Source organism: Bubalus kerabau, chromosome 3, assembly GCF_029407905.1.
Source record: "Bubalus kerabau isolate K-KA32 ecotype Philippines breed swamp buffalo chromosome 3, PCC_UOA_SB_1v2, whole genome shotgun sequence".
Taxonomy (NCBI): domain Eukaryota; kingdom Metazoa; phylum Chordata; class Mammalia; order Artiodactyla; family Bovidae; genus Bubalus; species Bubalus kerabau.
In genome coordinates, this window is record NC_073626.1 from 24,232,934 (window position 1) to 24,257,533 (window position 24,600).

Consider the following 24,600-nt stretch of genomic DNA (forward strand, 5'->3'; position numbering starts at 1 on the left):
CCCTTTCCCTCTCCCTGCAAAATGTAATCTCCTAATATCTAACATAGAATAGCAGAACTTCCTATTTAAAGGTAATCCTCCTCATGCCTCCTGTCTCCCTAGGAGTGTTTTTGGTTTTTTTTTAATACACTTTTTTTCTTCTTGGCAGCACAGCGCAGCTTGCACGATCTTAGTTCCCCAACCAGAGATCAAACCCAGGTCTCGGCAGTCAAACTGCTGAATCCTAAACACTGGACCACCAGGGAATTACCATCCCTGGGAATCTTACTCCATCAGTTACGCCCTCAATACCTAGCCTTAAGATCTAAAAATAACTGAGTCTATACCTAGCAGCAGGCCTGTTTCCCTCTACACTGCAGAGCTGCAGGAATAAGGTGTCTGCACTCTAAAATTTTTCCACTGGAGCTGCTCGTCTTGCAAGAATCCACCTGTTTTTCCTTCCTTCCCTGAACTGCTCTTGGATTTTTCCTTCTTCCCTTTTATCCCTCCCCAAATTAGTCACAGGGCTCTTAGGATCAACTAGAATCAACATGCCTGTACCTCCTGCAGTGGGTGATCTGTGAGCTCTGCCCTCCCCAACGTTGAACTGCACGCCACCTACCCTGTACCCTGTGTGTGGTATTTATAGTCAAAGCACTCCTTCACCCGTGTTTCACTTACCAAAAACAAAGGATTGAAAACCACACTCCAGAGGTATTGATGAACCTTTGACCACAGCTAATAATGGTTTCTAACAGAGTCCAAACACACCGGAGGTTAAATACTTCTCTTTCCACTGTTTATTATTAATGTACAAAATATACAAAACCAAAAGAAAAAGAAAATACTCATCCTCAAATCCATTGTGGCTCTAACCCAAGACCCTGCACAAAACCTAACCAATCCACTGTTTTCATAGAAAACAACTGATGCCGAGACGGGTGAAGGAGAGGACTGGGAGAGGGCAGGTCATCTTATCGAATCCACCCAGGAAGGCACCTGGTGGGGATTCAGAGGTGGCTGACAGGGCAAGGGAGCTGGAGGCCTCACACCTACGAGGTTCCAGGTGGGGACCAGGAGCGCGCTCACTCCCAGAGGCAGTGCATGTAGTGTGACTGTCAGGCCCAGCACGCCAGGCTTCAGTTGATGAAAAGCTGGTCTCACTGTTTTACAGTTTCCAGAAAGAGCTGTAGGCAAGGGTGGACCACCACCATGGCCTCACCTCTGCCAGCTACAACTTTCACGGGCTGCAGATGTGATTTGCCATCATTGAACCTAGCACACTCAAGGCGCAAAACTTGAGTGTCCTCGAAGATTTCAGAAGTCTCACTTGAGAAAGGACTCAATGTAAAAACCCTGTGTTCGGGGAGGGGTGGGGACGATGTGTTCCAGAACTCAAATCCAGCCTGATTGAGCCCTCTCAGTGCAGTGGGGTACACGGTACCCCTTTACATCCCCACCCATGGGGAAATGAACGTGGCTGGGAGGATTTCATAAGTGCAGCTGATCCCACGTCAGAGTTCCGTGTGCATGTGGAAGACCCACAGCAGGAGAGCAGAGGTGTTCTCCAAGATAACCAGCTCTAGGTTCTCAGGCGTGAAGGGCAATACCGGAAAGGGGCTCGGGATACAGGGCAAAACTCCTCAAAGAGTGAAGCCAACTGGGTCTCCTCTTCAGCAGTCCAGGGTACAGAATGTGTCCAGTCTCTCTCCTCCCCAGACTGGAGGAAAATATGTACATTGATGCGCACCAGTGATCAGAAAACCCCCAGAACCCAGGCGTGTGGGCACTGAGGGGCCGGCTCCTCATCAGCTGGGGGAAGGGGAAATGGGCCTCACAGAAGCCATAAGAAAGTGGAAGGAGCAAGGCTGCAGTCCACAGGGCGGGGTGGGCGGGGGCCTAGGGCAGGGGCGGCCCGTTGACGCCCGGGTGGTAGAAGGCACAGTTGTTCTCGTAGCGGCAGTTACCCTTCATCATGAAATGCCGACACACGGGGCGGTTCGACATGTCTGTGGGGATGAAGATGGGGTCGTTAGACAGGAAGGCTCAGAGGCCGGTGCCACTCATCCCCCGAGTCCAAGGCATCCTGAGAGCCGTCTTTCAGAGACCTAGTCTTGGGGGCCTGGGAAAAGGGCAAAAGGGGATGCTGGGAACTGGGACTGAGGTGACCTCATGTTCTGCCTGACATACCCCAAGTAGTGAGGCCTCCCAGAAACTTGTACGGGACACCAAGAGCTGTATGTGGGGGACAGGGAGCAAACTCACCTCCTCCGTGGCTGTGGCCGCCATCATGCCCTCGGTGGCCCCCTCCTCCATGGCCAGGGCCATCATGGCCACGGTGCTCGTGAGGGGGTGGCCCTCGGTGGTCGTGGCCTCGGTGACCAGGGACATCATGAGGCCGGTGGCCATGGGGCCCCCCGTGTCCAGGGCCTTCATGGGGCCGATGGCCACCACCAGCACCCATTCCTCCACCAGGGCCTTCATGGGGGCGATGTCCACTGCCTCCACCCATGCCACCGCCGGGGCCTTCGTGGGGGCGGTGCCCCCCACCCATGCTACCACCAGGGCCTTCGTGGGGGCGATGCCCACCACCCATGCCACTGCCAGGGCCTTCATGGGGACGATGTCCGCTGCCACTGTTCATGCCGCCACCAGGGCCTTCGTGGGGACGATGTCCACCGCCGCCAACCATGCCCCCACCAGGGCCCCCTCGTCCGTTTGGGGGTCCGCCTCCAGAGCGACCTCCTCTGGCCCCCCGGAATGGAGGAGGAGGAGGGGGAGGTTCATTTCCTCCTCGGCCACCGCAGCCTCTATGGTATGGCCCAGGGCCAGGTCCTGGCCCGCCCCGCATCGGGCCACCCCGCATAGGGTCACCCGGGCCATCCCAGAAGGGGTCACCCCCCCGGGGAGGGGGTGGGGGACCCAGGAGACGTGGACCCACCGGCCCACCAGGGCCCCCAGGGCCTCCATGGGGACCTGTTAGGAGGGGGAAAAAAGGGAGAGACAATGTCAGCTACCTGAATTATACCTAGGGACCACCATCTCCCAACCTAAACCACCCCCAAGTCTGGTCAACCCTGTGCTGTTACCAGGCTCAATCCAGCAGACAAGCCCCTTCCAACCGCTTGCTCTCCACCTACCTGGCATAGGCCCCCCAGGTCCAGGGGGGAAGTGCTGCATGCCCTTGGGGCCCCCAGGGCCTCCGGGTGGGAAACCATTGGCTATCGGACCAGGGCCTAAGAGTCCATGTGGCACTGTTGAATAAGGAGTGAAGCAGTCAGCAAGAGGATTCGAGAAGAGCGGCATGATGTCCTCCCGCTTAGGCGCGTCCAGCCAGCCCTTCCCACCAACCTGGCAGAGTGCCGCTCTCTGTCCAGTCTTCCCCTCCCGCGTCTTGCCGCCCAGTGGCAACACCCGAGCTCCCCCAAGTCCACTGCCGGTCCCCTCGCCCAGGCCCGGGGGCTGGCCCTGAGCATTACCCAGCATCTGCTTGATCTTGTCTGAATAGTCTGCTTGCTTCAGCAGTTCTTCTGAGGGGTGACTGTTGGGGCTACCCTGTAAGGCAAGGACGTTGAGGACAAGGTCAACAGAGAAGAAGGGTAATACCCTGAGGCGCAAGCAGATGGGGAGGCGAGCAGAAGGGGAGTGAAGAGCAAGGGAGGCAGGGGAGGGGCAGGAGAGAGGCTCGTACCATGATGGAGGTGAGGATCTCCTGCACGTTGATGCCCCCTCCTCCAGGACCCTGCGGGCTCTTCCCGGCACCCATGCTCCCCATAAGATTAGCCAGAACCGGAGGCAACTTGGAACCACCTGCTCCATCAGGTGACCCACCGGCTCCCCCAGGTTCCAGGGTCTCAACATATGGGGTCTCATCCATGGAACATTCCTGGAAGAACAAGTGGACAATCAGGACCAACAAGGAATGAAGAAGACTGTCTCACATGAAAGAGGCATTAACAATCACAACCTCCATCAGCATGCAATACTCACCTCATCTAGGGGGATGAGCTTTGGGGGGATAGGCTCATAGGGCTCAGGATCCGGCTCATGAGGGCTGTCAGGAATGCCGCAGGCAATAGAAAAAAATAGAAGAATGACAGTCAAATTATTTACTCAGGCCCTCCACTTCCTTCCTAACCCCCACCCCCTTCTGATTACCTCAAGGGCTCAAACCTCAGGGAGCGACCCCACTCCTGCTCACCTTTCCTTGTTCAGGAAGAGCTCCTGAAGGATCCCCTTCTCCCGCTCAGCCTGGATGTACCGCTCCTGGCTGTTGCTTCCAGGGGTGACGAGGGGCGAGGGCAGCACCAGGGGCCGGGGGCACACCCAGGGCACCTTCTCCTCCATGTTGTCATGGCTCAGACGCCGGGCAGTCTCAAATGCGTGTCGGTCTGACAGTATCTCTCGCTTAGCTGCTTCGCCAAAGTCCTTGATCTTATTCACGTTTACTATCACCCAGGAGAAAAAAAGCAAAAGGGGAAAGTAAGCCCAACCAAGTCCGTTTACCAACCAAGTCCTTCAACCCCACCTCCTACAGAGGAAACCGGATCGCTCACCTCGCTCAGTTTCATCCAGTTCAAAATAGAAATACTCTCTCAGCTTGCCCTCCTCCGGCCACGTCACAGTTTTCCTCTTCCTGCCTTTCCGGGTCAGCTGGCTAGGATCACTGGGACTCTCCACTGGCTTCACATCCAAAGCTCCTGGCTCCAAAGAGGCTGGAAGCAGAAGTGATTTCAGACCAGTCCCTTCCTTTCAAAGAACCCCCAAACCTGATCCAGGTTCTGAACTCACCAGTATCCATGAGCTCTGGGACTTCAACAGGGGGAACTGGGGTCCCGGGACGTTCTGTGTCCATAGTCTCAGGAGGTGCTGGCTCTGGGGAAGAAGGTTTGGCCACACTTGGTTCTGTGCTTGTTTTTCCTTCAAATGGGCTTGGCTATTGTGGAAGAAAAAGAAGTCACTGGGCACACAGGAAAGGCAAGGTCAAGGCAGGGCAATCAGTTCAGGTTCTAGAAGGATCCGCTGACACTTCCTGTCAAGGAAGACCGCCTCTGACAACGCTCTGCTGCTGCCACCAGTCTACGTCTGAGACAACTCCTCTTGCCTCCCCCAAGTGCTCCAAGCTGCTGGGCGCTTCCTTTCCCTGTACCTTTTCTACCTGGTCACTGGTACCTACTGCCCAGTGCCCGTACCTTGGCAGCTGTGGGTGACAGCACCTTCTTCTTCTTCTTAATTTTGATGCCTGGGACAGGAGCTGAATTGAGTGCATCCAGAAAGCCCAGGCCCTCCATAGCTGCAAAAGAAAAAAAACATAAAATAGCATCATCAGACCTCTTCATGAGCCTATTCTTACAAAGTCTGGGTAGAAAATTGGTCAATAGAGATTCTGCTGCCTGAATGTTGGACACAATAAGCTCAAAGTGACCAGGAAGCGTATGTAGGAGGATTTGCCCAAGAAATTCTTGTCATTCTTTCTTCTAAAGGCAGGCAAGCCATGGCTCTGGATATGAATCACAGCTCAGGTAAGTGACAAAGCCAGCCCCCACGAATGTGACGTGACAGCTGGGAGCACCCCAACCAGTCACTGAGCAGAAAGCCTCCCTAGTCCATCTCTCAAATCACTCCTAAGCCATCCTCTGAATGACTCCCATGGAGGGAATTTCTGAGGTACACACATCAAAGGACACCATTAAATCAAATGAAAATGGAGAAAAGCATTTCATTCCCCTGAAAAGTTGGCTCCCAATTCAAAGTACGTCCTCCCACTTCAGACTCACGTTGTGGTGGGATGATCTTCACTTTGATCTCTTTGGTGGCGTTGGGTGTCGTGTTTAGTGGTTTGTATTTCTTCTCTGCCGGCGGGGCAGCATCTCCTGGGGCAGCTGCAGAACTGTGAGAAAGGGAACTGTCAGCACCAGACTTGCCCCTTCCTTCTCCCTCAGGGCCACAGACCCCGACCATTCAGAACCCAGAATGTGCTCCGTACCTCTGACGCTTGAGGGGGATGGGTTTAAGGTTGTACTTGTCAGAAACCACCACTGCACTGGCATTCTTCTTCACGGGCACCAGAGACGGGGTCTCCAGCTCTAGTCCTGAGGGAAAAGACATGACGTTGGAGATGGACTTTCCCCCCTTAACCTTCATCAAGCCATATAAACCCCCGTGACGCCTCACCCACTTATGTTCCGTCTTCTACAGTTACGGCATTAGTCTGTAGGCCTGGCTGTGTACCTACCCACAGACCCTCCAGAGGCCAGAAGGCAGTCTTACCGGTGGAGCGGAACTTGGCGTGACTGGGCGCTGTGGTGCGGAGAGACTTGGGCTTCTCCCTCTTCTTTTCCGGGGCCTCCTCAGCCCGAGTCTCAGCCTTCACCTCAGTCACCGGTCGCTCAGGAGGGGTGGTTCGACTCTTTCCCTCTTCTTTCCGTTTCTTCTTATCTTTCTCTGTTGTGGAAAAACAGAGAAGAAAAAGATTTTATTTAGATGAAGAGAAAGACTGTCAGAAATAAAAAGCAGGCTATGGGCATGGAAGGCCACAACCCAGTGGGAAAGAAAGAAAGAAATCCAAGGGATCAAGGGCCAAAGAGCTTACCAGTAGGCTGGGTACTGCTCTGGGAGCGGATGACCGCCATCCAGTCGCTGACAAGGACTGAGGCCAATTTCCGGAGTTCTGCAGGTAAGAGAAAGAGGAAATGCCTAAGTAATGTAACATACTGCATGGAGATTCAAGTCATAAAACTAGAAGATGGCAGAATAAACCCATGCCTATGCTCTTCCCCTACCCACTTATTACAATAAAATCAGGAGAAAGGTGGGCAGAGTTCAAGTATCTGAAGGGCTATTAGATTTAAAAAGAAACTGTATTAGTCTACCTCATCCTAAAGGGAAACTTAATGCAAAATTTCAAGGAGGCACATTTAGATCCTCTTAAAAAAGCATTTTCTAGGCAACCTTTTTTTCCTAGAATGCTGTTAGTGACAACAGCTTTTTAAAAAATCAATTAGATGTTGCAAGAGTGAAAAAAGAAATTGAAAACCAGACCAATTTACGATGAATGAAACAGTTTATCTAGAGAAAAAAGACGGTCAGAGAACTTAAAGATAAAAAACAATTTATTTCTAAATACATGGGAGAAAAATTTGTTGCCTTTTCTTTCCTTCTGTACTTGGCAAATAACATCTCCTGTCTACAGGACCTCTTTCCGGGCCAACGTTCCAATTATGGGCTCATTCAATGACGAGATTATGGTAGAACATCAAAACAACTTTTCAAAACAGTCACAAAACTGGTAACTTCTATACTTAATGCAGTGTGAACCCCAATGCAACCCCAATGAAGAAATATAATATCCTAACATGGCAACGGCACCCCACTCCAGTACCCTTGCCTGGAAAATCCCATGGACGGAGGAGCCTGGTAGGCTGCAGTCCATGGGGTCGCTAAGAGTCGGACACGACTGAGAGACTTCACTTCTACTTTTCACTTTCATGCATTGGAGAAGGAAATGGCAACCCACTCCAGTGTTCTTGCCTGGAGAATCCCAGGGATGGGGGACCTTGGTGGGCTGCTGTCTCTGGGGTCGCACAGAGTCGGACACGACTGAAGCGACTTAGCAGTAGCAGCAGCAGCGACATCTTTTGGGAGCAACTGATACTATGGTCCAGTGACACAGTTGATAAGGAATGTACAATTTCAGTATCTAAAGTCAGCACAGAATAATGAAGGCAGCGTAATTAAGCCAGCTGAAAGAGGAACCAATACACCCTAGCAGATACTCAAAAGATGGGCAATGATTTAACGGGATTTCTGTGTTATAGACCACCCTACAAAACTACTCTGAGATGTCACAAAAATAGTGAAGTGCTCATTATATAAAAGGATGGAAAGCCAGGGAATATTTTTCACTTAGACAACACAATGTGAGTTAAAACAAAATCAAGATCATTTATCCTGGAAAATGTTCCCAGGGTTTTCTGCTGCAGCTAAATGGAACTACAGCTAGGCCTGCTTAGGCCTGGATGCTCCCACCACACCAAAGCCATAGCTTCTTTCCAAAGGGACCAAACACATCATTGCCCACAGACAAAGAGCAGGCCTATATTCTGATCAGGAGAGCAGCTCTGCTGCAAGACTGTTCACTTGCGGGAAACTAGTATCCTTTGCTCCTGGATTACACCTCGGGTATAAAATCTGGGGTGAACTCTTGGATGGATGTAAATCCTTTTCTTCTCTAAAGAAAAGCCAGGGACTTCCCTGGTGGCACAGTGGATAAAGAATCTGCCTGCCAATGGAGGGAACACAGGTTCAGTCCCAGGTCCAGAAGATTCTACAGGCTGTGGAGCAACTAGGTCCGTGTGCCACAGCTACCGAAGCCCATGCGCCCAGGACGTGTGCTCCACAATGAAGAGTAGCCCCTGCTCACCGTAACTAGAGAAGCCCCTGCACAGTAACGAACACCCAGCACCACCAAATAAATACATAAATAAAATAAAAATACAAAAAAGAAAAGCCAGAACTGTATGACCCTTTCCAGGAGCTCCAAAACCCTTTGTCTTAGAAAAGGAAAGAATCTCTTGCTATCAAAGCTAAGACATACCCCAGGAGTCACAATTCTGCCATGCCCTAACAGCAGGGTGTTTACTAGGAAAACTAGCATATATGTTGTTAGGAAAGGACAGGCCCTCACCTTCATCGTCACTCGACTTGCTCAGCTGCTTCACCAGTTTGGCTGTGTTGTTCTAGCAAAGAAAGGGAGCAACAGGACGGTAAGTGACAGGAGGAAAAGCTGCCCCCTCAGAGCTCACCACCCCTAGACTCACTCACAGTCTCTCAACAGCCACTAACACCGCACACACTCTTTCTCTTATAAAGCCCTGGAAGACATATTCTTACTCTAAATCAACCCACTTAGATAGGTTCAATCACTCCCATTTTACAGATGAAAGAACTGAGGCTTGGATGTACGCAGTGCCCCATGTCACACACCTATTAAAAGAGACAGATTTGAACCAAATCTTGATTCTAAATTCCTACTTATTTTTTTAACCATTCTATCTCACAGGTCCAAGACTGCAGCCACATCAGAGCGGATGTGGGTTTTTCATGTTAGGCTAAACCAAAAAGGAAGAATCAGGATTCTAAAGACCGAAGGTACCTGCTTGAGATGGTCAACAGTGAGGGGCAGGTGCTGCAGGGTCAGCAGAATTTGCTGTAAGAGGGGAATGTTGTTCGTCGTCTTCGAATACGTCAGCCAATTGTTAAGAAGCTTGTAACCACCGACGTCAATAAACCTGCAGACAGGCAGGAGGATCTGTGATGCCCTTCCTGGGCCTTGGGAGTACACCCCACCCTCCTTGTCCCCCATCAATGACCGAAGAATTCCATGCCTCAGCACCCCACTTCTAACTACATCTCCCCATCCCAGTCACCCAGGTCCCCACTTACTTGATCAGTACTTCCGGTGAACGGGTCTGCAGGAGAATGTTCAAGTATGTGCACCGACTCACCATCTTTCGTGCCTCCTTCATCAGGCTGTAAAAGAGGAAGCGCAGTTAGAAATGAAGGGTGTCTAATCTGCAAGTGCCCAGACATTCCTGAGAACTTGGGATTCTGCTCCCGGGTGAGGGAATCACACAGGCCCCCAGAAGGATGGGGTGGGTTAGGGGAGATGCGGAAACCCCCAGAAGGGTGGAACACAACCGAGGAGACGCACTGAGGTCTCCAATCTGGGGGAGGTGGGTGTCCCTGCTTCCCTCACACAAAGGACATGTCTGATGCTGCTTCCAGGTGAAAGCCTTTGCCTTCAATTACCATCTCTCAGGACTGACTCAGTCCTAAGTCGCTTTCTCTGGAAAATGTGACGATTCCTGAAGAAGACATAACCAAACCAAGACTGCTGTCACCTGGCTCCTCTGCTTCCTTCCTTCGCTTGGGACTGTGGCTCTCCAAATATCCAGAGGCCATTAGGGCCAGGGGCCAACTTTACTATCACCAGTTCTAACATAATTGGATTTGAATCCTAGTCCACTGACTCCCACTCCTCAGGAACACACTTCACTATCTGCCTTAAGGATAATCATATTCAGTTCAGTTCAGTCGCGTCCGACTCTTTGTCACCCCATGAATCACAGCATGCCAGGCCTCCCTGTCCATCACCAACTCCCGGAGTTCACTCAAACTCATGTCCATCGAGTCGGTGATGCCTTCCAGCCATCTCATCCTCTGTCATCCCCTTCTCCTCCTGCCCCCAATCCCTCCCAGCATCAGGGTCTTTTCCAATGAGTCAACTCTTCGCATGAGGTGGCCAAAGTATCAGCTTCAGCATCAGTCCTTCCAATGAACACCCAGGGCTGATCTTTAGTCATATTACAACACACAATATCCTCTACTCACAACAAATTCAAAGGGTACAGACTCACCTGAAGATTTTCGAAATCCCATCCACACTCTTGACTTCCCCATCTCGGTTAAGGAAACTATCCAGGCCCTTGAGAAGCTCTTTGGGGTCTATGGGACCTGAACCCATGATCAAGGTTTTCTAAGAAGATAAAACAAATACACAGAATAAATGGGTGGCAAGGACAGCTCCAACTGCCTCTAATAAATTCCATCTCTACATTTGTCAGATTAGCAGTGACTCCTTATTCAATCTACATTCAACTATATTCACCATTACCCAGATAAGAAAAATCAACACAGACCATTGCTTCCACCAAGAAAACAGCCCTGGCAAGTGAAGCACTGTGTTAACACTGACTAAAGGGATAATAATTAGACTGGAAGACTGAGGCAGCACCTGTCCTCTTGCTCCAAGTGACATCCTTCCTAGGACAGCTGAACTTCACAATGTGTAACAGGTAAGGTTCACATTCCCAAAACACTCAACTCTCCAAGGCATTTTTGCTTATTACGTATGGTTTCTCCTTAGTTGTTAAAAAATCTACCTTAACACACACACACACACACACACCCCCCAAACTATTAGATTGAGAAGAACTGGGCCAATCATGGGTGTTGGGCTAAGTGTCTTTCATGAGTCAATTATTTTTTGTCTTAGCTCACAAAGAGTCAACTGCCAGAGGTGGCAGGATAAGGTATGTTTCCATCAGTAGATAATCGTTCTAAGTTGTAGGTCAAAGAGAAGGAAATAAAACTTGAAACAGATCCTCTCCCCCATGGGAGTTAGAGGTGGCTCCCAGAAATCAGACAACTGGAGGTAACGAAAATCAAGCAGGTCCTTTTAAGCCTTGAAAAAAAAGGTCCCTCATTAAACAAACACTGCACAAGTTTTTATTGTTTCAAAGTTAAGGGCAAGATTACTTTGTGGTTTCAAAAGCAAAGAGGAGGCTCTGATTCCTAACGCCCCACCTAAATCAAACCACCACCCACTATCCCTGAGTAGGGCCTGAAATTAGATACCATGAAGCCAAAAAGAAAGGAACAAATAAAACCAAAAGCTGGGAAAATGCCATTAAATTTTAAGTAGCTACTTTAGACCAGGTTAGCAAAGGAGTTAATTAAAAGCTAAACACAGCTGTTTTGGGACAGAGAAGAGTAAAGCCATTTCTAGGCCAGAACCCAAGTTCAGGAGAGGTAATTTAGAATCAATATATGGTTCTGATTAGGATTTTTATCCACAATGCCCCTAAACACTGGCTCCTGAGAGGCAGAACAGGCACCTTAGTAATATCAACATCTAGGAAACAAGACACTGGGCAGGAAGGTGGCAAGATGAAAACAGCCTCCTGCACCCAGTGCAAAGACAAAGACAGGAAACAGTGGCACTCTACAAAGATGACTATGCTTTCTGCAGAAAGCAGGCTTCTTTCAAGATCACGTCAATTAGTGATATTTAGTCTCAAGCTAAAAGAGAAAAACAAGCATAACAATCTCAACCTTTTACTCTTCCCAACAAAAAAGTCAATGAATTGCTAAATTTCCAGGTCCTAACAACCTAGGCCAAGAAGAGGCAGAGGCGGGGGTTGGGGGTGGCGGTGGAGGAGAGACTTGGTTTCCGAGACCAGAACCTGTGGGCTGAACACAAGGAGCGAAGAAAGGTGAGCACATCTAGGGTAACTGTGCTGCTGATGCTGCCCTGCAATCTCCACAAAGGCAGGTAGAGCCTAAGGTCAGAGGAAAAAACATTCAAGTCCAATGCCACATAAATTAGAAGTCCAGAGGCCAAACCCACTGAAGTGGTGACTCTTACACACAGAGACAGACACGGGGATACAGGAATTTTCCCCAGGTAGTAAGCCACTATAAAGTGATATATAGACACAACAAAGGAATACATAAAACAGATTTCCCATGTGCTAGAGCCTGGAAAAACAAGAGTGACTCCCAAGTAACATATATCATTAAGTAACCAATGATATGCCATTTGACAAAAAGCTTTCTATGTAACTTCACTTCAAACCAATACCCCCTAAATATAGCTAGACCCTCAAAGCCAGAGCTGAATACACAGCACCTTGGAAAAAGTCCCTTTTGCACCACCAGTTAGGCCAACAGACCCATTTGCCCTACTTCCTTCACACACAGACAAAAAAAACCTGTCACCTGAGCTCAAATGTTCCTTTGCTTAAGTGGGTGGGAGATTAGAGAACTTTCTTTTGAGGGAAACCAGTGAGCACACGGAGAAACTCTGTCCAGTGCCTTCTACTAGGAATGGGACCCAGGGACAACTTTTTAATTCCCAATCGTAACAAGCAAGAATAAAAGACAATAGCCAAGAAAAGCTAGAAAACAAAGCAAAAGAAATGTTAAACATTCATTTTGTACTAGTTTTCCTATTATTTATATTCTGGAAATATAATTAAACTTAACTTGATCTCACAAACAATCATGTGGCTTTAAAATCTAGGTGGATTTTCTCATGATGGTTTTTCTTCAGGGAGAATAGCTTTCACTTAGAAGGACCCCAAGTGGCTTACAACCTAACTGCCTTATTTTGAAATCAATACATTTAGAAAGAAGGTCCAAGGCACTCAAGTGGAAAGGAAAGAGCCTAGAACTCTGGCACAGGCCTACAGCAGAAAAAGGCAAAGGAGCTGACCAGGAAAGGAGGGGCAGTGACCATGTGTCATAACGTATCAGGATCCTGGAAGCAAAGCCTAAGTTTTCTGGCAACAAAAATAATCCAGGGCACAACATGTTTTGATTTCCTTGAAGGCAGAACATATAGGAGGCTGGTGGGCAAGCAACCTCTGGCATCATCTCTTTGTCCTAAACCTGGGCTCTCCTTTCGGAGAACGCTGCTGGCAGAGACATGCAGACACAAGGCACTGGGCAATGTTCCACCTTTCTTACCAGAGGTAAAATTAAGTCCAGAAGTGACACCAACTCCTGCCTCCAAAATACATTTTACTGAAGAGTTATCAAATAAGGTGAAAAGTTATCTACCTTAGCCAGTTATTCCATACCCATCACCAATGAATCAGAACTGAATTGGTTCAGGACAAAACTTCTATGCAAGTTTAAAATCACTACTCAAAGGAGGAAGGAGTCCAAGTTTAACTTAAGAGGCCTCAGCACTTCTGGAAATGAAGGGCTTTGTAGCTTACATTCCCCACTTCCTAAGGCAACTGATGCAGTGAACTGAATTATGTCTCAGGTGATTCACAAGGTTGCATCTCTCAAGTTCCTCCCCTTCAAAATAATTCTGGAAACCTGGTAGCCCCTGCCCTCCTCCAAAGCTTATTTGCTTTTCAATAAAAGTGTAAATTCACTCCCCAACCCACAGGACAGGGTCCCAGGATAGAGCTCTGGCCACAAACTCTAATGATCAAGTTGTCCGACGTTCTCGGGATGGATGTGGGTACCCTAGAAGACCTTTTTCCCATCTCCCACGTTAAGGCCGATCTTCTTTATTATAATCCCCTGCTCACTAGAGATCAGGAACCCCAGTGGGTAGAATGTTCAGCTCCCAAGGTAGGTATGCTGCAGAGGCACATGGCAAACTGCTTAAAAGATAAAAAACTTGTGGTCAATAGGACACGTGGAAGAGTCCCTCCCACCAATCCAGAAGTTGAATCATTGAGAATCCATACCCCAAACATTAGCCCTATAGTCTCACCAAGTCAGCACAATGCAGTTGTACAAAATTGCTTTCCAATTCTGCCTAGACCCTTCACGGCTTCAGGGCAGGACTTCAAAAAATGAAAACTGTATGTAGAGTCTGATTAAGATTTGACTTGGAAAAACTTGAGAGGAATAAAAAGGTAAGAAAGGGACAAGACCCTTAATACCACCCTCAACTCGGGCATGGTTTTCAAACATGCACCAAAATGCTACAGCACCGCCCAAGTTGAAAAACGAGGACATTATTTTCCCACTGTTTTTAAGGAATTTTAGAGGGAAGGAAAAAGAAATTCAAAAAAGGGTGGCTCTTTGGGAAAAAAAGAAATGAAGATTGTGAAATGTAATACCAGAAAGGTTTTGCTTACCAGAAACCGTAGCTTGAATCCCCCTGCCTTGAGCTTACACCTGCTGCCTCCTTTCCTAAAGATTCACTTCTCATCTTAGTACCAGTGTACAGGAGCTAAGCAACTAGAGAACTGTGACACAGCACTGAACACAAATAGCTCACCCCCAAACCCAGAGGCGGGAATAAGGGCCATTTAGAAGTAAGTCCTGAAGTACCCACTCTCCCCCAGATTTCCATTATACAAATCGACCAAAAGCAGGAGGCCCAAGGACGGACTGATTCCTGAGCACAAACGGCACATTTCAGGGTCATCAGGCCCCAGCTGTTTACTCCTGTTACTCTTTCACCATCTTTGTGTCTTCCCCCAGGATCCCCCAACACACACTCACACACACACGCCCCCGCTAAAGCTTCCAGTCCTAAAATACAGATGTTTGACTTGTTTTCCACCCCAGGCAACTAAAGCAGGGAAAACTTCCAAGCAGTAGTGATGAGTGAGAGAGGGTGAAAATAAAAGCAACACGCTCGGGATCCTTATATACAAAAACTAGAGCTGCCCAAGGAGACAGCTTCAAGATCTAATTGCTACAAGCTTTTTTTTCCTTTTAAGATAATGGTTACAAAAGGTTAAAGAACATAAGGAAAATGGCTTTTCCCGTCTAGCAGCAGCGTGCATGAGGAATCCAGAAGGCATCTGCTCGGGGGCGGGGTTTCGAGAGGGTGGAGAAAGGAGGAAGAAAGCTGATTACATCACCTTTCAGGGCGGCTCCTCCCCCTTGACCAAGTTTCTAGGGCGGCCCTAAGCTCTGGATGGCAAACGGGGAAGGAAAAACAAAGAAGCTGGGACGCCATTTTGTAATGGAGAAGAGGACTCAAAACTTAAAGCTATCCAGCCTCCGCCGGTAGCTTTTTACATTTAAGAACACCTTTTTAGTAAAAAAGAAAAGAAAAAAGCAGCCCCATCCTGAATAGTCTGACCTATTTTGAATCAATAAGAGCTTTGTGAGAATACAAGCAATTAAAATATTTAAAAGAACAATTTTCTGCGGGGAGGAACGGAATTTGCAATTGAGGTTCAACTTGCTACTAACGACCACCCCCCGCCCCCCCGCCCCGCATCTTCCCTATAAAGGGAAAGGGGGGGGGTGGACTTGGACCCCTCTCAACAAATAGGGTTGAGGTGGGAGGACAGGAGAAAAATGGGTCAAGACACAACCTGCAACGCCGCTTGGAAGACAAAAGGACAAAGAAAGTCGCCATATTGAAGCAGGGAAGAAAAAAAAATTCCTTTTAACGACACAAATCTTTTAGATAGCATTCAATTGCACTAAATGGCTTGTAAAATTAATACGCCTGAATTCCACATTTCCCCAACCTTTCCACCCTCTAACTGTATTCCCCCGACCAGAAAGTATCAAGTTAAAATGTTACTTTTTCTGCTTTTAAATAACCTATGCAATCTGCAACAATTACAAAACATTCTTTACCTCCCCAGCTATCAATCTTGTATGTATTGGCACTAAGATTATATTTTGCCCTGAATTAAGTGTCTTGCAATCTTTATTCCTAGATTGCCACCTGAATTAACCACACAAATATACCCCAAGCATATTACATTAAAATTGAGAGGAGTAAACAATCATTTAAAAATATACCCAACTATTACTTCTCTCCGCCCATCTCCTTACCCTGCAATCTTTATGTACAGATTGCTTATTAATCTGGCAAATTGAAAAGCGCCCTGCTTGTCTCACACACAAAGAAGTGGGACTTCTGAGCCACAAGATCCACCATCTTTTGTATGTGAGCTCATTAACCCTTTTGAAGACTGCTAACGAGAGGAAGGTAACCATTCCTCCTTATAAAAAGCAAACACTTATAGCTTTGGCAGTCTGGAAATTGGCTGGATTACCAAGGGTTAACCATCAAAATCCTAACTCGCAGGCCCTCCCTCCACCCTCTCCTTGCCTGCAGCAGAGCAGGTAAGAGGCAGGTGGTAAGGGAGAGAGAACACTGTTTTAGACCCAAAGGCCCTTTTTAATGGAGATTAAGTGACCGGATCGGTCCTTCTCCAGTTCTCTATTTGTTCTATGGTCTCATTTCTTCCTCTCATTATTTTTGGTTTCACAACGGGAAACGTTGATTTCTTGTTGCAAGGCTGGTTTTTGAAAATTCGACACTTACTATCCAATTTTTTTGCGACGTCAGCACCTCGGGCTCAGGGGGGAGGGGATTAAAATTTTGGAGAAAAAAATAAAACAACCAACCAGGACCCAAAACTCAATTATTTGGGGGGCCTCATTGGATCAAAAAATCTCTTTAGAAAAAATAAAGGCCAACTCAGTATTCATTCCCCCCCCACCCAACTCCATTTAGGGAGGGGGGTCGTAGAAAAAAAGTTCTGAGTGGATTAAAAAAAGTAAACGCTGGATGAGTGGACTTGGGTGAGTTTGGGAAGGGTGGGTGGTTGATTATTTTGAAGTTATGTGGTGACGGTCCTTCGGCCACAGATTTCAAGTCCCAGGCAGCGTGGGCTGGTGGGGTGGGCAAGATAGGTGGGAAGGGGCAGAAGACACAAGTGGTTGGGCTGGTGGCTGCTCTTTTCCCTTTCCCCCCTCTCTCTGGATCCTTTCAAGGGCTTAGATGTTGCTGCGGCTTGTTTCTTTTTTCCTGGTGGCCGGTCTGTCTTTCTCCGAGAAAATTCAAACCTGGGATAAAAGGAACACAAGGGAGAAAGATATAATCAGTACGGGCTGCTATTAAAACACCCAAAAGTACCATTTTTGTTGTCCCCAAACACTTCCATGTCCCACCCCGAACACAGCCGCTTAATACGAGTCATGGCTTTCAACTGAGCCCGCGTTTGACCCGTTCCCCAGGCCAACTCTCCGAGCAAAATTTTACCCACCAACCGACAAAATAGCAACACTTACCTCTAAACGAACCCCAGAATGGCGGCTGCCCGCTCGGGCGGAGTTTTTTATACGAAGACACCGCCCAATGCCCCCAAACGTGCTAGTGAAACGCCCTCTTCGCGAGACAATATGCGCGAGGCGTGAATTCATTGGTCAACCCGATAAACCACTCACCAGCTGATTGGATATCCAGCCTTAACCTTCGCTCAGCCCCTTCCCCCGGGCACCTTCTTCCGCCTCCTTCCTTGGGGGGAGGGGGGGCCCCTAACGCGTGCGCGTGACCAAGCAGCCTAGTACCGCCCTTTCCTCTGCTTCCACCACTTCCGCCCTCCAGGACATTTCTCTCCAAGGGTTGGAAGAATCGGACCGGCGCATGCGCAATGAAAGGATTACGGTCAAAAGCGACTTCAAAATTGCTTAAAACACAGACTCTAAGAATGAGAGTTAAGAGTCATAGTGACTGATCCAGCAAAAACGCAATTTTAAGGCCGAATTCGATTGTGACGCAGCTGAAATTGCCCTCTCCCTACGCCCGCCCCTCACGCTTCCGTCCTGACGCAGACGCGCATCCGCCTTCCGCACTGCGGAGTCGTCCTTGGCCCCACCCTACTCTGGTTCCTGGAACATGCGCAGTCTCGTTTGCGGACTTTCCTGCTTTGCGGGTACGTCAAGATGGCTGCCTCCGTATTGAACGTGTTGCTGAGGCGCCTTCCTTACATTTCGCCCTTCAGAGGTGCCTACGGAGTTCAGGTAACTCCTTGGGGCACATTGTGTACAACCTCAGATTTGGTTGTACTTTCTCTAGGTCGTCGCTCCACTGCCGGGAATCCAGGAACGGAGACCTTCCCAAGTGCTTATACATTGGCTGTCAAGGAAACGCTCTGCTTCCACCATCCTCCCCCTTCGCCTCTCATTCCTCAGTACTGCGCGCTTTCTAATCTCGAGACAAGTGTAAAGAGCCAGGGTTGGATGTCATTCTCTTCCCAAGTTTCCGTCTCGGCTGAATAATTAGGAGATGGAATGGATTGGACCCCTTGGCCAAACACAAACCAGCTGTTAACTCTATGGTGGTGTCTAAATCTTTGATGCCCGAGGGTGTCGTTGGGTTGTGAGGGACACTAACTACTACCAGCCCGGCTATCGCTCAATAAAGCCAGAATACAGTCTCACGACCGGGGGACCAGTTTCTCGGCTCTTTATCTCACTAAATCAGTTTCTTACCAAAGCATACATGAGAGCATAACTACTTTGGATTGAGGTTTTCCCTCAGCCACACGTACTCACCACCCTGGAGATTCTTGGTAGGGCAGATTCTTGATGGGGCAGCGTGATTTTGGAAGGCTTGCCCATCTGCCACTCCCTAAAGTGATACTGAAGAGTGATGAGAGGGGCTACCACAGAGTTAATTATAGACTTTGGTAGCTTCGGACATAGCGTTAGGACTCAAGTTTGTTCTGCCATATGGAATGTAGACCATCAACTTTTTATAAGACCGGGCAACTCTGATTCAGGATTCAATTGAGTTGGGAGACTCACCTGTCCTTTACATCCTTTTCGTAGTACACATCTTAACTCCAAGAAGATAGACATTCTCCCTTTTTTCTCCATTACACTGAGTTCATCTCACGAAACACAGAAACCTTATGTGTGCCCGGTTTTTGAGTTGTATTTTCAAATAAATTTGCTTCCCAGTCACCTATTTATCTTCTAATGTTACCTTTTCTTGCAAGATCCAACTGGAGGCAGGGATACTGGTTGTTAATGGTGTAGATTTAATAAATCAGTCAGTTCTTGTCCTTGAACTCAGTGTCTCGTTTTCCTTCTGTTGTTCAGTCGTTCAGTTGTGTCCGACTGCGATACCATCAACTGCAGCACACCAGGCTTCCCTCTCCTTCATCGTCTCTTGGCGCTTGCTCAAACTCATGTCCATTGAGTTGGTGATGCCATCCAACCATTTCTGCTCTGCCCCTCCTTTAATAGGTTCCCGTCTGTTGCCGATGGTGTAAGTTTAATAAACCAATCATGTTGTGTCCTTGAACTCTTGTCTCATTTTCTCTCTGCCCCTTCTTTCATAGGTTCCCCTCCAGACTCTTTGCACCAAAGCCCCCCCTGAGGATGATTCTTTGCCCCCAATTCCTGTTTCCCCTTATGAGGATGAACCCTGGAAATACCTGGACTCAGAAGGTACTTGTTTATTTTTTTTAATATTTATTATTTATTTGGCTGCACCAGGTTGTGGCTGCGGCATGTGGGATCTAGTTCCCTGACCAGGAATCCAACCCAGGCCCCCTGCATTGGGAGCTCACGATCTTAGCCACTTGCCTAGACCACCAGGGAAGTCCCCAGACGGTACTCTAAATGGACAAGGGGCGCGTCAAGTGAGGTCTGAAATAAGTGGACAGAGACACCTCACCACCATCACCCAGGAATAGCTTGTATGATCTTTTCATTTCAGAATACCACAACCGCTATGGTTCTCGCCCTGTCTGGGCTGACTACCGTCGAAACCACAAAGGTGGAATACCCCCACAGCGGACTCGAAAGATGTGTATTGTGAGTTTCTGAGGATGGCACATGGATGGGATGTGGAGTGGGGCTGAAGGCCATAGTGACAGAGGCTTTGAACATCTTCACCTGCCTGTTTCTTTTCTCTACAGCGTGGAAATAAAGTTGCTGGGAACCCCTGCCCCATCTGCCGGGATCAGAAGCTGCATGTCGACTTTAGGGTAAGGAGAATCTTGTCTTCGGTATAAAAACTTAAAGCCTCTTTGCAGTACTAAAAGATTACCTTAGGTGCCCCATTCTTCATATCCTGGGCCCCTAAAGTCCATTTTGCATTGACTTTCTGGCAATGTGAAAACATTAATCTTTTCAGCTTTTAGTATTTATTAGTCTAATTACATTAGTCTAATAGTTAACTAAATACATTTATTTAGTATTTAGTTATGTCTGTGTTGAATCTTAGCGGCAGCACACGGACTCTTCATTGTGGCGAGGGCATCTCTCTACTTGAGACAAATGGATTTAGTTGCCCCAAGGCATGTGGTATCTTAGATTAAACCCTCGTCCCCTGCTTTGGGAGGTAGATTGTTAACCACTGGACCACCAGAGAAGTCCCTCCTTCCAGACTTTTGCCTTCTACTGTGGGTTATATATAAAAGATTCATCTCTTACTTGTGAAGTTTTCAGTCTAAATCGGCAAGAGAAATGCTCATTTCTAATGAGAGGGAAATGCCCAAAGGTTCAGTTGTATCAATCAGTTACTTCCAGGTAGATTGGACTGGTTTTTTCCTGAGATTTTCTTTATTTTGTTGTCATTGATGTTTGATTGCATGTCAAGACTTGGGCCAGGAGGGCAGATACACGAAACAATGGATAATCCAGTTATTTTAAAAAAAAAATCTTCATTGTGAGGAGGAGAGGACTTGTTTCTTGAAGGATTCAGAAACTATAAAGATGACAGTGGAAAAGTGCTCTTCTGCATTTGCAGTATTAGAAGATAGTAGAGCAGAAACTGACTGGTCATCAGGGAAGTTGGAAGGCATTCATATGTCAGTCAGCAGAGGCAGGTATCTGATTGCTTCCAGGCTTTTTCTGATACAGGTTGTAGAGGAGTCCAGGAGATACTTGTCAATTTCAGCTGTGTATTACTAGTTACCAAAAAAGGCTGTAATCATTTGATACAATTTATAAAAAATTACATGACTAAGGCAGACAGAAAGGTTACAGATGGAATAGTGCAGATGAATCTGCCTGCCATGGCACTCTGCCAGTATACCTGCTTTTCCTTTGGGAGTCTCATCACCTGTGATTAATTGCTGGCTGGGAGTCATTCTAACTATTAAATCTTTAAAATTGATCTTAACAAATATATACATTACATACAACATACGTTCATATAAGTTAGTCACTTACAAACATATAGCACATACCACATTTTTTAGGTGATTTCAAGGGTTTGCCACCCCGCTGTCCCTAATTTGTTGCATGAAGAGCTGACTTTTGAACCTGACCCCTGCAAAAGAGAATTCTTTGTGACTCTCAGTGACAGAATGTAGGATGTGCATGTGAAATGGTTAAGAGGCCAGGAAAGAGGAAAAGTTTGTAAGAAAATGTGTTCAGTAAAGGGATGGGGCTGAAACTGGGACATGGTGATTAACCTCTAACCATTTTGCTGACTTTCCTTTCCTCTCTCTTGTTTTTCCACCACTTTTCTCTACAGAACGTGAAGCTCTTGAAACAGTTTGTCTGTGCCCACACAGGTATCATCTTCCATGCTCCATATACAGGTGAGCCCATCATCCCCATCACCACCAGAATAGCTTTTTCTTACAGCACCTCTTATATTTATTAAGACAGACAACAGGTATTTCTTTGATGGCTCTTACTAATGGCATAAAAAGTGGGATGGAACCTTTTGGAAATCTTGATCTAATGGGAATAGTCATATGCTGAATAAATTACATATGGACAAAAGATCCAGATGAGTACTGATATAAGCAAACTATCTAAATGGAGCTCTTAAAAGATAAATGGTGCTGATTGTTTCCTTTCTCTAGGGTCTCTTCACTTTTCTGGAAGGCTTTCTCATAAATTGACTGTTCTTTAATGTAATTGACAGTTCAGTTAGATTTCCCAAATTTGGTGTAAACTCACCAATTCAAGATTACATCTGTTTATTCCCTAACTACAACCACAGGCCAAATCCAGCTCACTCTCATGTCCATTTATTTCCATACTGTTTACAACTGCTTCCAGTCTGCAATGGCAGAATTGAGCTGAGACAGATGATAATATATGCCTAAAATATATGCCACAGTGCCTCTGGTGTATGGCCCTGTACAGAAGCAGTTTGCCAGCCTCTGTTCCAAAGCAAGATAAATTTGCAAAGAATAATCAGAATCCACCCTTTTAGGGGGTGGTAGCCTGGTCAGTCGGAGAAGGCAATGGCATCCCACTCCAGTACACTTGCCTGGAAAATCCCATGGACAGAGGAGCCTGGTAGGCTGCAGTCCATGGGGTCGCTAAGAGTCGGGCATGACTGAGCGACTTCACTTTCACTTTTCACTTTCATGCATTGGAGAAGGAAATGGCAACCCACTCCAGTGTTCTTGCCTGGAGAATCCCAGGGACAGGGGAGCCTGGTGGGCTGCCGTCTACGGGATCACACAGAGTTGGACATGACTGAAGCAACTTAGCAGCAGCAGCAGCCTGATCAGTGGAGTTTGGTTTTTCAAGGAGTTGGTTTTTTTTTTCTTGGGGCTGCACGTGCGGCTTGTGGGATTTTAGTTCTCTGACCAAAGGTCAAACCCAAGCCTTCAGCAGTGAGAACGAGGAGGAGCCCTAACCACTGGACCCCCAGGAAATTCCCAGGGAATTTTAAAAAGATTTTTATAGTCAAGCTGTAAAAGGCTGAAGGAACTATTTTGCCACTTTCTCAGATAATCTTCCCCAGATCTGAAATCCTTTCTTCCTTTATTGAATCTTTCTCTGTGGATTGTCCAAGTCAGCCCTTTAACCACACTTTCCTTTTCTTTTTAATATTTATTTATTTATTGGGTTGCACCAGGTCTTAGATGTGGCACACAGTATCCTTGAACTTCTAGTTGTGGCACGTGGGATCTATAGTTGCAGCATGCAGACTCTTAGTTGTGGCATGTGGGATCTAGTTCCCTGACCAGGGATCAAACCCAGGTCCCCCACATTGGGAGTGGGAGTCTTAGCCACTGGACCACCAGGGAAGTCCCATCACACTTGCCTTTTGAATGGTGTTCTGCTCCCTGTCTTGAAGCCTTTACCATTAAATGGCTTCTCTGTACTACCCAGACCCTCCTAAGTCTTCATCCTGATTCTCAGAGAACATTCTTGCCACTGAGCAGAAGGGAAAACCAAGGCTCATGGCGAGGTCAGGGGAATGGGGTCATTAGGTAGAGCTGGTCTTCCATAACTAGCCCTCAATCACCATAAGGAAGAAGGTATATTCTTTATTTACTGTGCCTTATCAAATGAGCTGTGAGTTACCTTTTTTCTCCCCACAGGGGTCTGTATGAAGCAACACAAGAAGTTGACCCAGGCTATCCAGAAAGCCAGGGATCATGGTGAGCATGAGAAGGGGCACAGGGCGGTTTTCTTAGGCATAAGGATAGTGACTTAGGGCTGGAGAGTGGATATAAATCTTCCCAGCTCTCTGAGAAGTAGCACTCAACATGTTCTTCTCAAGAGTCTCTCCTTTCGTCATTCCACTGTCCTTTAGTTTCCTGTCCTGAGTCTCTTACCTTGTCATTGCCCTGTCCCTTTGTTCTTCCTCTGCCTTCTTATTTTGTAACTGTTGATCCCAGTGCCATGGCTAGATCATAAGAGCTTTGTATAAATTTTTGACCCTGGGCTCCATGACACTTTTACACAAGTTAGGAACAGGTAGCCCTCTGTTAGGGCAGATGCAGCTTCCTCACCCAGGCACAGGACTGCACAGCTTGGCAGGCAAGAGCCCACGCAGCACATCAGCCCACACTTGCCCCCTTGTTGCCTTTGGGTGGCACACCACATGCATAAATGTACCCAGTGGCTCTGATTGGTCCCTCCTCCTTTTATACGTTATTTTCCTTATTATCTTTGTTAATCTGAATTACCCCTTTCCTCTCCCCTGGCTTTCTCTTTTATTTTTAACCCCCTAGGTCTTCTCAGTTACCACATTCCCCAGGTTGAACCTCGGGACCTTGACTTCAGTACCTCTCATGGAGCTGTGAGTGGTACTCCACCAGCCCCCACTCTGGTTTCTGGTGACCCCTGGTATCCATGGTACAGCTGGAAACAGCCACCAGAGAGAGAGCTGTCCCGCCTTCGCCGGCTCTACCAGGGCCATCTGCGAGAAGAAAGTGGCCCTCCACCTGAGTCAATGCCCAAGGTGCCACTCAAGGCCCCCACTGAAGCCACCTCCACTGAGCAGGCGGGCCCCCAGAGTGCTCTGTAGGTGTAGACTGGGACGGGAACAGGCGGGTCTCCTACACAATACTTCATCCTGAAGAGTTGTGCCTACTTTGTGGCCAGTGGCAAGCTCAATCACCAGAGATGATGGTTGGTGAAAGGGATGAATACACATGAGGCTGAGGGAAGGTAGTACAGATTTGTATGGGAAACCTCAGTCCCTGCTGTTGTAAATAGATGGGTTACACATTCAGTTACTATTTCAGACTTGTACCAGCTGCATTTTCTCACAATAAAGCTGTACCCTGTCTCTGGGCTGAATTTCAAATGAATGAATGCTGTGGTGGGGGTTGG

At 47.6% G+C, this 24,600-nt stretch overlaps 2 protein-coding genes across 6 annotated transcripts; one reads left to right on the forward strand and one right to left on the reverse strand.

The window, feature by feature from the left end:
- Positions 1–761: 761 nt before the first annotated feature.
- On the reverse strand, positions 762–19,344 carry PPP1R10 (protein phosphatase 1 regulatory subunit 10). Of its 4 annotated transcripts, none has more exons than XM_055571015.1 (20): positions 19,040–19,344; positions 16,592–17,115; positions 10,398–10,516; positions 9,424–9,510; positions 9,134–9,269; positions 8,666–8,717; positions 6,572–6,649; positions 6,250–6,423; positions 5,966–6,071; positions 5,757–5,869; positions 5,172–5,272; positions 4,771–4,915; positions 4,536–4,694; positions 4,181–4,427; positions 3,970–4,033; positions 3,671–3,865; positions 3,459–3,534; positions 3,120–3,233; positions 2,245–2,955; positions 762–1,988 (listed from the first exon to the last, which is right to left on the reverse strand). In XM_055571015.1, the coding sequence occupies exons 3-20, from the start codon at positions 10,502–10,504 to the stop codon at positions 1,879–1,881; spliced, it is 2,775 nt and encodes a 924-aa protein (XP_055426990.1). In that variant the 5' UTR covers positions 10,505–10,516; positions 16,592–17,115; positions 19,040–19,344; the 3' UTR covers positions 762–1,878. The 4 variants fall into 4 exon arrangements, with proteins under 4 accessions (XP_055426990.1, XP_055426988.1, XP_055426991.1 ...); XM_055571013.1 differs by lacking the exon at positions 19,040–19,344 and adding an exon at positions 17,497–17,791; XM_055571016.1 differs by lacking the exon at positions 19,040–19,344 and adding an exon at positions 17,497–17,791 and having other exon boundaries at positions 14,427–17,115.
- MRPS18B (mitochondrial ribosomal protein S18B) lies at positions 17,794–24,561 on the forward strand. Of its 2 annotated transcripts, XM_055571025.1 has the most exons (7): positions 17,794–18,072; positions 19,398–19,506; positions 19,778–19,875; positions 19,980–20,048; positions 21,545–21,611; positions 23,361–23,420; positions 23,997–24,561. In XM_055571025.1, the coding sequence occupies exons 1-7, from the start codon at positions 17,995–17,997 to the stop codon at positions 24,290–24,292; spliced, it is 777 nt and encodes a 258-aa protein (XP_055427000.1). In that variant the 5' UTR covers positions 17,794–17,994; the 3' UTR covers positions 24,293–24,561. The 2 variants fall into 2 exon arrangements, with proteins under 2 accessions (XP_055427000.1, XP_055427001.1); XM_055571026.1 differs by lacking the exon at positions 23,361–23,420.
- The last annotated feature ends 39 nt before the right edge of the window (positions 24,562–24,600 follow it).